The sequence below is a fragment of the Suncus etruscus genome, chromosome 6 (assembly GCF_024139225.1).
Source record: "Suncus etruscus isolate mSunEtr1 chromosome 6, mSunEtr1.pri.cur, whole genome shotgun sequence".
Classification (NCBI taxonomy): Eukaryota; Metazoa; Chordata; class Mammalia; order Eulipotyphla; family Soricidae; genus Suncus; species Suncus etruscus.
Genome location: NC_064853.1, coordinates 41,739,942 through 41,757,463, shown reverse-complemented (window position 1 = coordinate 41,757,463; position 17,522 = coordinate 41,739,942). Strand labels below are relative to the sequence as shown.

At 42.3% G+C, this 17,522-nt stretch overlaps 1 protein-coding gene and 1 non-coding gene across 2 annotated transcripts in view; one reads left to right on the top strand and one right to left on the bottom strand.

Annotated features, from left to right (window-relative positions):
• PSMB2 (proteasome 20S subunit beta 2) overlaps positions 1–8,067 on the bottom strand; it is a 43,090-nt gene extending 35,023 nt beyond the window's left edge. Inside the window, exons 1-2 of the mRNA XM_049775055.1 lie at positions 7,879–8,067; positions 2,891–3,013 (exon numbers count right to left, since the gene is read on the bottom strand). Coding sequence (XP_049631012.1) covers positions 2,891–3,013; positions 7,879–7,969 — 214 coding nt within the window. The 5' untranslated portion in view covers positions 7,970–8,067. The remainder of the gene's footprint in view (positions 1–2,890; positions 3,014–7,878) is intronic.
• Positions 8,068–9,309: 1,242 nt separating this feature from the next.
• Positions 9,310–9,416, top strand: LOC126012972 (U6 spliceosomal RNA). The gene has a single exon (XR_007497312.1). It is a non-coding gene; the product is annotated as a U6 spliceosomal RNA (small nuclear RNA).
• The last annotated feature ends 8,106 nt before the right edge of the window (positions 9,417–17,522 follow it).

Here is a 17,522-nt window from a genome sequence, read left to right as displayed (position 1 = left end):
ACCATAATAGAAAAAAAAATCCAGAGATAAGGCAGAATTCTTTATGGTATAGTAAATTTGTTACAATTACATGACTTCAAGCTTAGAAAGTATCATCCGCCAGGAGCTATTTCTGAGCAGACAGCCAGGAGTAACCCCTGAGCAACGCAGGGTGTGGCCCAAAAAAAACAAAAAAAACAAAAAAAACAAAAAAAACAAAAAAAAAGATCAGCTCTGGGCTCGGAGAGATAGCACAGCGGCGTTTGCCTTGCAAGCAGCCGATCCAGGACCAAAGGTGGTTGGTTCAAATCCCGGTGTCCCATATGGTCCCCCGTGCCTGCCAGGAGCTATTTCTGAGCAGACAGCCAGGAGTAACCCCTGAGCATCGCCGGGTGTGGCCCAAAAACCAAAAAAAAAAAAAAAAAAGAAAGTATCATTCTCTAAGTATTATTCATTACTAATATAAACTCATTTTGAAGAAAAGGAAAATAAAGGTCCAAAAAAAGTGATAGTGACTTATCATATAAATAACAATAGAAATTTTTTTTTGCTTTTGTTTTTGGGTCACACCAGCAGTGCTCAGGGGTTACTCCTGGCTCTGCACTCAGAAATTGTTCCTGGCAAGTCAGGTAGACCATATGGGATGCTAGAGATTGAACCCGGGTCCGTCCTAGATGGTCCACATGCAAGGCAAATGCCCTACTGCTGTGCTATACTCTGGCCCAACAAAACAGAATTTTGTGTGGGTTTACTTGGGGCCATACAAATGGTATCCTGGCTCTATGTTTAGGGATCATTCATGGAGATGCTCAGGGACCATATAGAGTACAGATATCAAACCCAGGTTTGGCCACATGCAAGGCAAGCACTTTACCTGCTATACTATCTCTATGACCTCTCAAATAGAAATGAAATTTAATTTAGGTATTTTAGTTAAGATTCAGATATTTTGGGGCCAGAGTGATACCACAGCAGATAAAGCATTTGCCTTGCATACAGCAGAAATGGGACCAACCCAAGTTCAGTCCCCGGTATCCTACATGGTTCCCTGGCCTTCCAGGAGAAATTTATGAGCACAGAGCCAAGAGTATACCCTGAGTGCCACAAGGTGTGGGCCTCCCCCACCCCATGTAAGATTCAGACATCCTTTGAAATATCTAACACTTTGCATACAGAAGCATCAGATTTGATCCCAGGCACTGATCCTCCTACCCCAATACACTTGAGAAATCCCTGAGCATTGATCTGAACATCCCCAAAACTACTAGGTATGAACCAAAACCAAAAAACAAACCCCCCAAAAAGTGTGGTATTAATTAGCATGCTCATCTCCAAGAATTGGATTTATCTACCAAAAATTTGTGTTCTTTTCTACTATAAAATTTTTCATGTAAAACAATTGTTAAAGGTCATGAGTACACCAGCCCAGACAGCAGAAAGCTGGTCACTTTGGAAGGAGAGGGTGGGGCAAAACCCCTCCCCTATTCTGCCAGCCATACCTGCTTCCTCCCATCACCCAGAATCATGGTTTTCCCATGGCCCCCGTCTCATAGCCCATCTACAATTCACCTGAGGGACATCAATCTGACCAACCTTCAGGAACACCAATTTAACAGAATGGACAGCTAACAACAAGAGCTTACTAAGACTTCTGCCATTGTATTAATGACTTTATTGGAGATAAACAGTTTTCACAAATGTGCTTGCTACTGTACTTTTCTTCTTTCTTTTAAAAACTTTATTCTCTGGGGCCAGCGAGGTGGCGCTAGAGGTAAAGTGTCTGCCTTGCAAGTGCTACCCAAGGAAAGGACCACGGTTCGATCCCCCGGTGTCCCATATAGTCCCCCCAAGCCAGGGGCAATTTCTGAGTGCGTAGCCAGGAGTAACCCCTGAGCATCTAACAAGTGAGGTCCGAAAAACCAAAAAAACCCAAAAAACAAAAAACAAAAAAACAACTTTATTCTCTGCCTTTTCCTGTTTTTTTTTTTCCCCAATAACTTCACTTTCACATATCTAGCAATAAATGTATTATGGTCAACTATGTGAACTATGTGATGCATTTTCTTTAAAGTAAAAAAAAAAAAAAAAAAAAAAGGAAAGAAAATTTGGAGAAAATTTTTGGAATCAAAAATCTAGCTCAGGGGCCAGAGAGATAACATGGAGGTAGGGCTTTTGTCTTGCATGCAGAAGGACAGTGGTTTGAATCCCAGCATCCCATATGGTCCCCTGAGCCTGCCAGGAGTGATTTCTAATCATAGAGCCAGAAGTAGTCCCTGGGCACTGCCAAGTGTGACTGAAAAACAGCCCCCCTCCACACACCAAAAAAAAAACTAGTTCAGGTTTTTTTTTGTTTTTTTGTTTTTTTTTTGTTGTTGTTTTTGGGTCACACCTGGCAGTGCTCAGGGGTTATTCCTGGCTCCAGGCTCAGAAATTGCTCCTGGCAGGCACGGGGGACCATATAGGGCACCGGGACTTGAACCGATGACCTCCTGCATGAAAGGCAAACGCCTTACCTCCATGCTATCTCTCCGGCCCCCTACTTCAGGTTTTATAAATAGTAAGTTTCTATAAAAATAGGACCATACATAGGCCAGAGAGATAGCACAGTGGTAGGGCATTTGCTTTGCACACAGCCAACCCAGGACGGGTGGTGGTTCAAATCCCAGCATACCATATGGTCTCCCAGCCTGCCAGGAGCGATTTCTGAGTGCAGAGCCAGGAGTAACCCATGAGTACCACTAGGTGTAACCCAAAAACAAACAAACAAACAAACAAAAAAACAAAAAAACCCAAACAAAAAAGAGGACCATAAAGGCCTGCTTTTGTGTAGAATTTCCAGTACAAAATATCATTTTTTCTGTTCAAAATTGATCAGATAAGGCCCCAAGCAAAGATACATTCTAGTACCTACCATTTCTCATCTTATAAAGCTGCACATTTTTCTGAATATATTCTGCAAATTGTACAGTATCTCCAGCCTCACCAACACACAGCAGTAAAATTTTCTCACTCATCTTGAACATCTTGTCATGGTCTGTTCAAAGAAAAAACAATGTTAGAAATTATCTCATCCAAAATTTACAACTATGTAGGTAACCTAAAAAGTTTTGTCAATATTCTATTAGGTAATTTTACTAATTATTATTCTTATATTTTAATAATCACGGTACTAAAGAGTTACTTTCCATGCTAAACTCAGCATATTTTTTATTGTTAATATCATTTGGGAAATATATATAGAAGCCAAAAATTAAAAATACTTAAAGGGGGCTAGAGCAAACAGCACATAAGATACTTGCTCTACAATACAGCTAATTCTGGTTCAATCCCAGGACTCCATATAATCCCCTGAGTCCTGCCAGATGTTATCCCTGAATTCAAGCCAGGAAGGAGTAAGCCCTGAGCACTGTCAGTCAGGTCAGGTGTAGCCCCAAACAAAAAAAATTCTAAAATAAAAATAATTAAATTGTCTTAACTATATCTGAAGGTTTTTGAAATGCTAGGAACAAATAAGAAAAAAATGAAGAAATTTTATGTCAGTGGTCATTATCTTTTGATTAGCATTATCAAGGCCTACAATGTTTCTACTACTACAAATGTTAGTTACTACTTTTATACAAACATATACATCTATGAAAGTGCTTTAATTAAAAGTAAAAGGTCTTTCCCAAAAAGGACCTCCCTCAAATCAACTGAATATAAATCACTTTAAAAAGTTAACTAACCCCATGTACATGGGTGGTTCAGTGGCAGAATTCTCATCTGCCACGTGGGAGGCCCAAGTTCGATTCCCGACCCATGCATTGAGTATTCTCTATCTCCCACTCACCACCATAGTCTACTTCCGTGCAGGCACAAACAAATTTATTTGGGGCCAGCGAGGTGGCCCTAGAGGTAAGGTGTCCGCCTTGCAAGCACTAGCCAAGAAAGGACTGCGGTTTGATCCCCCAGCGTCCCATATGGTCCCCCCAAGCCAGGGGCAATTTCTGAGCACTTAGCCAGGAGTAACCCATGAGCATCAAAAGGGTGTGGCCGAAAAAAAAAAAAAGTTAACTAACCCCATTTCCAAAACAAAGAGAAAATTTAAATTACTGCCCAAGAAAAACGTTTGTTTTTTGTTTTTAAAATTTTTGGCTTTTAACTTTTTTTTTTTTGGGTCACACCCGGCAGTGCTCAGGGGTTACTCCTGGCTCCATGCTCAGAAGTCACTCCTGGCAGGCTCGGGGGACCATATGGGACGCCGGGATTCGAACCGATGACCTTCTGCATGAGAGGCAAATGCCTTACCTCCATGCTATCTCTCCGGCCCAAATTTTTGGCTTTTAACAATAAAAAATTTTACAACACTCTGCAGTACTCACCCTGGCTCTGCACTCATGAATTATTCCTGTCTGACTTGGGGTAAGGAAGACTAGGGGCACGGTATGGGATACTGGGAATCAAACCCAGGTTGGCTGTGTGCAAGGCAAGTGCCTTTCCTTCCATACTAACCACTCTGGCCTCCCAAGCAAAATGTTTTAACAAATATTAATACTGGGGCCAGAGAGTTACTATACGTTAAGGGGATAAGATATTATACCTTGCAATTAACTGATCCCAGATAGATCCCTAATACCACCATAAATGATTCCTGAGCACACACCAGGTCTAAATCCCAAGCACTGCCAGATGTGGCCAAAAAATTGTTCATGCTAACCAATCTAGTAAGTATCTCTCTAAAGAGGATGCAACTGAGGCTCTGTGGCAGACTGCACTGCTCCTATCTGTGAGGCCTGCCTTTAGGCACAGTAAAAAATAAAAAATAAAGTAAATTTAAATTAAAATGCCTTAACCCTCCCCTCAAATATTCTAATCTTATCTAGTTGAAGTAGAGTCATTCAGATTAAGCAGATAAATATTCGTATAGCAATTAGGGCCTAAGGAAGAAAACTATAATTAAAATGTCGCTGCACAATAAAGCCTAAACCTCTTTTACTCTCACTTTCACTTTTCATTTTTCAAATAGTGCTGAATAATTTTCCCTAGGAGACAAGTTTCCTATTTGAAAGCTACTGACTCATCCAAATCCCTTAATAGAATTTAAAGAATAAAATGCTACTGTCAAGATACTTTTCAAGTATTTGAGAGTTACAGATACTGGTAATATAGCTTCTTAGACATTGAAAAAAACAAGGGGCTGGGCGGTGGCGCTGGAGGTAAGGTGCCTGCCTTACCTGCGCTAGCCTAGGAGACGGACCGCGGTTCGATCCCCCGGCGTCCCATATGGTCCCCCAAGCCAGGAGCGACTTCTGAGCGCATAGCCAGGAGTAACCCCTGAACGTTACCGGGTGTGGCCCAAAAACCAAAAAAAAAAAAAAAAAAAAAGAAAAAAAAATATTCCTGTAAATAATCTCAAACTTCCCAGAAATTACTAAATAAACACATGAACACTTTTGCTTGTTATAGGCTATAGGAGACTATAGAAGATTTAAAAAACTGTCAATTTGCAAACTTTCTTATACAATAGAGTGCTGAAAAGAAGCAAGAAATTAGATGTCACAGTCACCTAACTTTTTGCTATGGCAAGAATAAGAGATGTTTTATTTCACCTTTTTTCTCATCAGTATTTCCTAAAATATCAATATTTAAATGAAAAACATTTTTTTCGGGCCCGGAGAGATAGCACAGCGATGTTTGCCTTGCAAGCAGCCGATCCAGGACCAAAGGTGGTTGGTTCGAATCCCGGTGTCCCATATGGTCCCCCGTGCCTGCCAGGAGCTATTTCTGAGCAGACAGCCAGGAGTAACGCCTGAGCACCGCCGGGTGTGGCCCCAAAACAAAACAAAACAAAACAAGAAAAAAATTTTTCAAAACATCTGCATTATTTTCTAAACGGAGGTAGACTCATAAGAGGATATGGAGTGCCAGGGATTTAACCCAGGCCGGCCATGAAAAGGCAAGCACCCTAACCCCTGCACTATTATTACTCTAGCTTCAAACCCTTTTACCCTTATACTCTAAGAGACTCAAAATGTAATCATCTTCCTTTTCTTAAACCAGGGGCCCTCAAAAAATTTAAACATGGGACCAGTACACTGTCCCTCAGACTATTGGAGAGCTGGACTATAGTTTAAAAAACAAAATCAACCCTCAAGGCTTTCCCTAATTCCTTTAGCCAGAAGACTTTTTTTTTTTTTTTTTTGGTTTTTGGATCACACCTGGTGCTCAGGGGTTCCTCCTGGCCCTATGCTCAGATATCACTACTGGCAGGCTAAGGAGACCGTATGGGATGCTGGGATCATCCATCCTGTTCGGCTGCGTGCAATGCAAACGCCCTACACGCCCTACCTACCTACCACTGTGCTATCTGTCTGGCCCCCAGACTTTACTTTTATGTTACCTAAAAAGTTTCCTCCTCTTTGTACACCACATGGAAAGTCTGGTGGTACTTTTCATGTACAGCTTCATTTTCTGTTTGTGTTATAACTATCCTAATTCCTTATTACACTAAGATAAGGTCTACTTCATCCTTTTTTGCTTCCTTTCAGCAACACTGTAAAAGGCACATACAGGTGTTCAAAACCTAACTGTCAGATGAACATTAAAACAACTGGGCAAGGGCCCGGAGAGATAGCACAGCGGCGTTTGCCTTGCAAGCAGCCGATCCAGGACCAAAGGTGGTTGGTTCAAATCCCGGTGTCCCATATGGTCCCCCGTGCCTGCCAGGAGCTATTTCTGAGCAGACAGCCAGGAGTAACCCCTGAGCAACGCCGGGTGTGGCCCAAAAACCAAAAAAAAAAAAAAAAAAACAACTGGGCAAAAACTACTTTCAATGTTAATGTGTCTATGAGCAACCGTAAAAACACAATCTTAGAGTCTATAGTTCATCAAAATCTTTGTTTGTTTGTGGGCCATACCCGGCAGTGCTCAGGGGGCCATACAGGATTCTGGGGATCGAACCTGGGTCCGTCCCGGGTCAGCAGGTGCAAGGCAAACGCCCTACCATTGTGTTATAGCTCTGGACAACTCTCAGAATATTTTTTTAATATAAAAATATTATTTATTTTTTGGTTTTTGGGTCACACCCGGCAGCGCTCAGGGTCTACTCCTGACTCTACGCTCAGAACTCGCTCCTGACAGGCCTGGGGGACCACATGGGATGTTGGGATTCGAATCACCATGCTTCTGCATGCAAGACAAACGCCCTAGCTCCATGCTATCTCTCCCGCCCCTAATATAAATTTTTTAACAATCAGAATCTTTTCAAATACATTCCTTGAGAAGTGACCATGGAGAAACTATGCAAGTTAGGGACAAAACGCATGTGCACCAAAGTATTTCATCCAATCCTCTGCAAAAGTGAATGAGGCTGTTATTCCTAATCTGACCGAACAGATGAAGTAATCTATGCATTGCAAAATAACTTCTATCTAGTCACAAAGCAAAAACACGGGCAGAACTCCAGTCACCTAACACAACTTACTACTTAAAAAATACTAGAAAAAGTAGGCATCCAGGACAGGGGGAAATCTGTACTAAGAAGGGGAGACACAGACAAAAAAAAAAAAAAGGCTATTTCCTAGCGCCCTAGATCCACTTCAGGATGTTATTCCAAGCTGCCAGCAAAACTAACCTCATTAGCAGCGTTAACAGTTAGGAAATTCGGCAGAGATTGGGCAAGGGGGTGAAGGGGCAGGGCAGACACCAGGTGCCCAGCAAGCTTCAACATTTTAAAAACTTCACTTCTTTAGCTCATTCTCGCTTCGACACAAACCTGGGCAGCAGGGAGTGTCAAGGCCAATTTAGGGGGTGGGTGGGGGGCACCTCCAGACCTCCCAGATCTTCCCCCAAATCGCCACCAACTCCCTCCCAATGGGTCCCACGCCTAGGCCCGGCCAGGCCTCCCAGGCTTCCTCTCACCATCCTTCATCTGGACAATATTGCTAGCGGCTACCCGGTCGGAGGCGACCAGGACATAGTCGAGGCCCTGGATGCCGATGAGGTACTCCATGGTGGCGGAGCTTGCAAGTTGGAGAAAGAAGCGAAAGTCGCCGGTTACACGGACGGATGGCCGTCCCGGTGAGACAGCACGGCGGAGGGAAGGTGCGAGTGACGTAAGGAGCGCGACGACCCCGAACACCGTCGCTCTCGATGACGTCATCTCTCGCGAGACTTGGGGGTGGGCGTGGCGTCGGGCGTCTGCGGAGGGTCACTTCCTGGTCTAGTGCCCTGCTTTGCGCTTCCTGAAATCTGGAGCGTGAAAAAAGTCGCTACGAGGGGCCGGAGCGATAGCACCGCTCTAGGGCGTTTGCCTTGCACGCAGAAGGACGGTGGTTCGAATCCCGGTATCCCATATGGTCCCCCGAGCCCGCCAGGAGCGATTTCTGAGCGTAGAGCCCGGGTCCGTCCTAGATGGTCCACACGCAAGGCAAATGCCCTACTGCTGTGCTATGCTCTGGCCTCACAAAACAGAATTTTGTGTGGGTTTTTGAGCGCTGCCGGGTGTGACCCAAAACAAACAAATAATAAAAAAAAAAAGGTTAAACATAAAATACAGAAGGAAACTATATAATATTTGCAAGGATCATGTACTTCTCAGCATAACAAGGAATCCAGAAATAACAGGGAAAGATGAACCAGCTTGCCTGTGTAAAAGTGTGAATGCTCAAAGAGAAGCATAAACGGAGAATGTCTTAATATGTGAAATAGTGAATATTGGTTAGTCACAAAGAAATATTCACGAATCAAAAGACAACACCAAGAACCAGGATATATCTCATGTCAGGAGTTAGTTGTTTTTTTGTTTTGTTTTGTTCGTTTTTGGGTCACACCAGGCGGTGCTCAGGATTTCCTCCTGGATCTCTGCTTAGAAATCGCTCCTGGCAGGCTTGGGGCACCATATGGGATGCCAGGATTCGAACCACCATCGGTCCGTCCTGGATCAGCTGCTTCCAAGGCAGGAGGTTTAAATTCCGTCCCTGTAACTTCAAGGTCCGGCAACAGTGGACACCAGCCTGGGAGTCGCCCCTAAGTACTATCAGAGTGGTCCCAAAGCAAAACCAACCAATCAAACAAACAAACAAAAAAACCCGAACAATTCACAAAAGCTATACACATAATAAATAATCACAAAAATATCCCTAGCTTTGATAGTACTAAGAGAAATGTGAAGAAGTAGAGAGTGGATTTGGGAAGATGACTGGATCATAGATCCCACGCCTTGCATGTGTAAGTTCCTAGACTTTCTGTCACCCATATAGGCACCAAAATAATAATAATCATTACTAGAAATGATTAGTAATGATCTTTTTTACAAAAAACAACATGATAGCTATAAAAATTAACAGTGTAGTGCTCGCTTCGCCAGCACATATACTAAAATTGGGACGATACAGAGAAGACTAGCATGGCCCCTGCGCAAGGATGACACGCAAATTCGTGAAGCGTTCCATATTTTAAAAAAAAGAAAAGAAAAGAAAAATGAACAGTGTAGGGCCAGAGAGACAGCATGGAGGTAAGGCATTTGCCTTGCATGTAGAAGGACGGTGTGGTTCAAAGCCCGGCATCCCAAAGGGTCCCTGAGCCTGCCAGGAGCGATTTCTGAGCGTAGAGCCAGGAGTAACCCCTGAGCGCTGCCAGATGTGACCCAAAAACAACAACAATAACAAAAATAACAAGGGAATATCTGTGGCCAGAGCTTTAGTACGGCAGACAAGCTGCTGACCCAGGTTTTATCTCCTGCATCCCATATAGTCCCCAAAGAACCCCCAGGATAGATCCCTGAGTGCTGAATCAGGAGTAAGCTCTGAACATCACTGGGTGTAGTTCAAATACCAAAAAATTAATAAATAAAATATCTGAATATGAATAAAAGGAAATCTTTTACAGATGTGCCCAATTATATGCAGCTACCACTTTAGTAAGACTGACTTATTTTAGAGAACTTTCACTTTTACATTCATGTCTACTTAAATATTTTATGGTGCTCATGTATTACTAAAATTTTAACAGAAAAATTATAACTATTCCTATAAACTTGTGATTTTTCAGAGAAAAGCCTGAAATCCTGGGTCCAGATAATGGATCAGTGGTAAAGCTCTTACCTTTCTTGCACAAGTGAGTTCCTTTGATGCCTGGATTTGATGCCTAAATCCATGCACTGGATTCTAACTGGACTGCACTGATACCTGTGACCCCCATACCACAATTAAAGCATGCAATTCCCACTGAATACAGCAAAAAACTTGCCAGCACCACAACTCAAGTGTCAACAAGATCAGAGAAAAGAAGGGAAAGGGGGGAAAAAGTTGATCTAGTCTATGATTCATGTCTCACATCCACAATTCAGTATAAATAGAAATAGTTGCAATTATATCTTCAAACATAGTATGCAGTTTACTTGCTTCTGCAGAAATTTTTTTTGCCTTTATTCCATTCTGAATGTTTCTTCCAGCTCTCTGCCCATGATGGAACATAACCCCTGGGGAATTTGGGGCAACCCATCTATCATAGATTGATGCCAGGGGCAAGTGGGGTCATTAAATCAACCAACCCACTGTGTACACAGATGCATCCATCATCTGAGAAAAAAAAATTGTTTTTTTAAATGCCACTACTGAAGACATCTCTCAAATCTATGTATGTGTGCGTGTGTGTTTGTCTGTCTCTTTCTTCCCATTCTCCCCTTCTTTCCCCTTTTCCTCCCCTCCCTTTCCTCTTTTTTTCTCTCATTCTCTCTGTCACATTGTTTATGTCATGTGTTTTATCATGGCAAAAAGTACATAGTCACACTACAGATATCCACACAAATAATACCACCACCAAAAAGTGATAAGTTAAATATGTCTCCTCCCCACTAGTCCTTTCTACCCACCAGATGTCTGTATTCTTCCAGACCTTTCCTTTGTGCATACCAAAATTCATTTATTCATTCGTTCATACACAAAGACTACAGAATTTCAAATCAGAAAAAGCAGTTGTTTTTAAAAAAGAGAATATAAGATCTTTGAAACTGACTCTTATCTTTCCTTCCCAGAAAATAAAAAATGTCTGTTGAGGTTCCAGAAAGAGAATTGTGTCTTTGACTTTTTCTATAAGGGATCAGGTATTAAATATATATGTATATATATATGTATATGAAGTAAAATATTTTATTCCAAGATACAGAGGAAGAGAAAGGAAAGAATAGAATAGAAGAGAGAGAGAGAGAGAGAGAGAGAGAGAGAGAGAGAGAGAGAGAGAGAGAGAGAGAGGGTCAGAGCAATAGCAATAGTAGGCAGTTTACCTTGCACGAGACCAACACCGGACGGACCTCGGTTCGAATCCCAGCATCCCACTTGGTCCCCCAAGCAACTTCTGAGCACAGAGCCAGGAGTAACCCCTGAGCGCCCCCCCATGTGACCCATAAACCGAGAGAGAGAGAGAGAGAGAGAGAGAGAGAGAGAGAGAGAGAGAGAGAGAGAGATATGGAATGCAGACTACTCCAAAGGTGGAGAGAGCACTGATACACAACCCAGAGTTAAAGGATAAAAGTACATATCTCAGGGCTGGAGAGATGGCATGAAGGTAGGGCGTTTGTCTTGCTATAACTTTCCTAATCCAAGCTACTCTGAGATGATGGAAGCAGAGCCTTAGAGAAAATAAGCCAGAACTCACATATGATGTGCCTTCTCAAGTATCAGTTTCTCCCAGCTTCTCCCAGCTGACCAATGTAAAAGAAGTCTGTTTTTTTATTCATAGGCTTTGGAATAGAGCCGGTTGAAGAAAGAAGGTTAAATTGGAAACCAGAGACCTAAAGGTTGGACAAACAGGGCTTTGCACTGCAGGCTTTAGCTGCTCCATCATTTTTTTTTTTTTTTTTTTTTTTTTTGCCACCTGGCTCAGGGGTTACTCCTGCCTATGAGCTCAGAAATCGATCCTGGCTTGGGGGACCCTATGGGACGCCAGGGGATTGAACCACAGTCCGTCCTGGGCTAGCCTTACCTCTAGGGCCACAGCTCCGGCCCCCAAGCTGCTCCATCTTGAAAGGAAAAACCTCCCATTCTTCCTTTACCACTACCAGTCTACCCACTGAATCATCCCTAGAGTGTTCGATTGTCCTAAAACACAAATACCAAAGCTGGGTGGTGATTTTCAGAAACAAGTTCCTGAATCCCAAAGGCTTTAAACAAAGGATGCTGTCCTCCTCCCAGCATTAGACCCAGGGACCAGGTCACGTCTGTTGATATCAAAACTATAGCTCTTCCTGTAAGTACCACAGGCTCTGGATCTTCCCCAGAAGATTTAAGTGGCCTGTGATCAGTGACCTGTTGTTCTATTTTGTACTATTTGAATCTGACAATATTGGCAAACAACTTATTTACTATCTGGGGCCGGAGCAATAGCACAGCAGTAAGGCGATTGCCTTGCACATGGCCAACACAGGACGGACCCTGGTTTGATTCCCAGCACTCCATATGGTCCCCTGAGCCTGCCAAGAGCGATTTCTGAGTGCCAAGCCAGGAGTAACCTGAGCACCATCAGGTATGACCAAAAAAATACTATCTATAATTATTTCAATTTCTTCCCTAGAAAAATAGCATTTTATTTTAAAATTTGAGGCATTGTTAAATGAATACTATTTCATATAGTAATTTGAATTATATAATATAGTATATGTAGCATGCAGTAATACTATGTGTAGTATATATAAAATATAGTTTGTAGCATAATATCTATAGCATATATTAATACTGTAATTCATATTAATTTTTATATAAAATAGTGTTGTACCGTAACAGCCATTAGAATGCCAGTATCCTTCCTCCACTGTTTTCTAACAACTTTTAGAAAGTTCCTATGAACTTTACAGGCCTAAGAAGCCTGTAATGTTACAATACAGTAATTGTGGGGTCTATTAATATAATTTATATTTTATATATATATATATTTGTGTGTGTGTGGTTTTTGGGTCACACCCGGCAGTGCTCAGTGGTTATCCTGGCTCCAGGCTCAGAAATTGCTCCTGGCAGGCATGGGGGACCATAAGGACGCCGGGATTCGAAATGATGACCTCCTGCATGAAAGGCCTTACCTCCATTCTATCTCTCCAGCCCCTATAATTCATATTTTTAGAGGATAAGCAGCAAGAAAAACCAGGCCCAGTTATCCTCAATAATCTTGAGAATTTTGCACAGGATTAAAGTATTATTTGATCTATCTGACTTAAGACAGCCAAGGAGACTGTACAAAGGTAGCCTGATGTGTCTCTTAGGGCTTGGAACTAAAAAGTACTTCAGTTCTATTTTAAATCCAGTCTTATTTTATAGAAGGAGGCATATCCAATTGTGCTCAGGGTTTACTCTGAGGTCTGCAATCAGGGATCACTCCTGGCATCATATAGATTGAGGACTATATAGGGTTCTGGGGATCAAATTTGTATTGGCAAATGCCTTACCTGCTGTACTATCTTTTTGGTTCTAATCCCTATCTTATATGTCCCTCTCACTCACTTGTACCCCAAATCCAACTTCCACCTAGAGCCCACACTAACAACCCACTCAACCCTCTCAGACTCTGATCCTATGAAGGTTGACGAAAGCTTCTTCTTTAGGGGTGTGACACTCGAAATGTACTTTTAATCTGATGATTTCCATTTCATAGCCCACCTCCAACCATAATCCCATTTCATTATTTAGCTAGGGCTTTGAACTATGAAGACAAGAATAAGATGCAAATCTGTGCCTGCCCCTGTCACTCAGAACTGATATGTGGATTGCTGATTCTGGGCTGAAAGCCCATCCTGAGCCTGGTCTTTCTTACTGATCATCCTCTGAGAACATTTGATTCACAGATGTTTCTATCATCAGGAAATGTGGCAGGCCAGCTTCCTGCTGGCACTTGCCATGCTGTAGCATAACACCAATGCTAATGGCAGAAATAATCACAGTGACATCAACGGCTTGGTCGACATGCAGAAGGTACTTGTCATCTCTCCAGGAACCTCCTGGCCTGGGGCTCAACTGTGATGAAGTACCTGGCCCTTGGCCCACACTGTTGTAGTCACACACCAGATTCATCTAAACAGTTGATATTGTCATTACTGTCATCACCATCCTTGATGACATTTATTCTTTCAAAATACATATACTGAAGATAAATTGATTTCCAGGTACTATGTTAAATTCTAATGGGGTTGTAAAGATTACCCCCTTTAAAGAGCCTGCAGGGAGTGAGATCAACAAATAATTCCAGAGGTCAAGGAGATAGTACAGAGGTGAGGGCACATGGCTTGCATGCTTTAGTCCCGGGTTTGGTCTTCAACACCATATTCCCACTGAGCATTTTTGGGTGTAGCTCTGGAGGCTCCAAACACTGCCAGGATGGCTCTGGCTGTCCCTGGCAGCCTTTTCCTTGAGTAGCACTGCATTCTTGTACCCAGGCATTGAACTGCTGACCTGGTTATCAAAAATTGTGGGACCCCTGAGCATGGATTGGGAGTTCCCCCCAAATATAAGTTCAAATAGAATTATATAGGTATGTCATTGTGCATAGGGAGATTTTAAACTTAGAAAACTACAAAGACATAGCCACGATGGTGAACCTATGGCATGCGTGCCAGCTGTGGCACGTGAAGGCCTTGCAGCTGGCATGCAGAAAGGTCCACAATTAATAAATTTATAAATTTTGCTTTGTTTTGTTTTGTTTGTTTTTGGGTCACACCTGGCAGTGCTCAGGTGTTACTCCTGGCTCTAGGCTTAGAAATTGCCCCTGGCAGGCACAGGGGACCATATGGAATACTGGGATTCGAACCACCATCCTTCTGCATGAAAGGCAAACTCCCTACCTCCATGCTGTCTCTCTAGGCCCTAACTTTATAAAATTTATAAATAATTTTTAGATAATAAAATCTTGCTATTAACATTTAATTGACATGCTGGCACTTTGAGGAAATTCTTTGGTTTTGTGCGGCAGTTTGGGCTCAAAAAGGTTAGCCATCACTATGCCATAGTAAAAGCTCAATATATATATTTTGATGAAACCTGAATAAATAAATAGATAGATGAACTAATGAATACATGAATATACAAAGGCCTAAGGGACCTGAGAGTGGGGGGAAGTGTAAAGAAATCAAGGAAGGCTTTTAAAGGGGAAATATTTGAGCTGAACTTGGGAAGTTGAAAAGTCAGCACAATGCTGATTAGATTACAAGATTAGAGGTCTGATTCTCTGCTTTGGAATTCCCATACCCTAATTCTCTCTGCACCATCTCTTCTTTACTTTAGAGCACTTTACCCAAAATTTCACTTGTCATTCTTTTGGGGGGCACATCTGGAGGTGTTCAGGTGTTATTCCTGGCTCTGCAGTCAGAAATCTCTCCTGACAGGTTTGGGAGACCATATGGGATGTTGGGAATCAAACCCAAGTTGGCCACATGCAAGGCAAATGCCCTACCTACTGTGCTATTGCCTGGCCCCTCACTTTTTCTTATTTAGAGCAGAAAATTCTGTCATTTTTAAAAATTCTGTCATTTTTAATTCTCTTCTCTCTCTCATTTTCCATTCTTCTAAGAATTTGTACCCTTTATATCCTCCCTCAATAAGGAAACTTCATTTTGTTTAAAAAAAAAAAGATAGGGGCCAGAGAGATAGCATGGAGGTAGGTTGTTTGCCTTGCATGCAGAAGGATGGTGGTTCGAATCCCGGCATCCCATATGGTCCCTCAAGCCTGCCAGGAGCAATTTATGAGCATAGAGCCAGGAGTAACCCCTGAGCCCTGCCGGGTGTGACCCAAAAACCAAAAATCAATCAATCAATAATAACAATAATAATGATAATAATAATAATAATAATAATAATAATAATAATAATAAGAAGAAGAAGAAGAAGAAGAAAAGATAATGGGGCTGCATTTACCTTGTCTATGGCTAATCTGGATTCTATACCCAGAATCCCATTTGGTCTCCCGAGCCCACCAGGTGTAATTCCTGAATACAGAGCCAGGAGTAACCCCTGAGTACATCCAGGTATGGTCCAGACACAAACAAAAGCCAAAAAACATAATGCTGGATCCAGAGTACCTGGGTTAAAAATGCAAATTCTATGTCATTTGGTGCATGTTACTTAACGCCTCTGTACCTCAGTTTCCCCATCTGTGAAATAGGTTAATAATACTTTCCTTATGAGATTATAAAGATTATATGTTAACATTTATAAAGTGCTCAGACTATAGCACCATCATTCCATAAGTAACATTGTAAGTATTATAGAAGTATTTAATTAAAATCAATTGGTCAGAAATTCATCAATTTCTGAGTGGAAATTAAAATATGAAAGGAACATTTTTTTTTTTTTTTGGTTTTTGGGCCACACCTGGCGGTGCTCAGGGGTTACTCCTGGCTGTCTGCTCAGAAATAGCTCCTGGCAGGCACGGGGGACCATATGCGACACCGGGATTCGAACCAACCACCTTTGGTCCTGGATCGGCTGCTTGCAAGGCAAACGCCGCTGTGCTATCTCTCCGGGCCCAAAAGGAGCATTCTTTTTTTTTTTTTTTTTTGGTTTTTGGGCCACACCCTGTGACGCTCAGGGGTTACTCCTGGCTATGCGCTCAGAAGTTGCTCCTGGCTTCTTGGGGGACCATATGGGACGCCGGGGGATCGAACCACGGTCCGTCCTAGGCTAGCGCAGGCAAGGCAGGCACCTTACCTCCAGCGCCACCGCCTGGCCCATAAAGGAGCATTCTTAACAGCATAAGGATATTGAGGTTCCAATAGGATGATATGTTACAGACTGGAGAGCTAGGCTAGGAAGAGTTCATAGAGCTAGAATGTGTGCCTGGCAATTGGGGGCTTGAGCTTCTATTTCCAGCACAATATGATATGATTGAGTACTGCTCATGGGGCTCTGGTGGTCCCCTATTAGTGCTGAACCAGAAAACACTGGGCTAAATATCATCTGGAGTGACAATCAAGTTCTCTGAGCTCCACTTGAGACCCCATACCCTCAAAAACATGGTATAAAGTATGAAAGCAGTAACCTGCAAAAGTTTGCCAAGAGACCTTTTATAAATGTTAATGGGTATGATAAACCACTAATTTTTAAAGTAATTTTATTTATTTGGGGGTGTTAGGGTCATTCTTTGTGATGCATAGGAGTTTTTCTTTTCTTTATTATTATTATTATTATTATTATTATTTTCTTTGCATAGGAGTTTTTCTGATGGTGCTCAGAATACCATGTAGTGCCAGGGATTGAACCCTGACTTCTTACATCTTTTGCACACAGGAGGCCCTTTGTATACAAATAGAAAGGAACAAGGGATGTTCTTTGTTTTAGGCAAAACCAAGTTGTAAACAAATAGATACAAACACTACCAAGAATAGTTGAGTACAGAGCCAGGAGTACAGTCAGGAGTGAATCCTGAGTATTGTAGGTGTGGCTCAAGAAAGGAAGGAAGGAAGGAAGGAAGGAAGGAAGGAAGGAAAGGAAGGAAGGAAGGAAGGAAGGAAGGAAGAGAAGGAAGGAAGGAAGGAAGGAAGGGAAGGAAGGAAGGAAGGAAGGAAGGAAGGACGGAAGGAAGGAAGG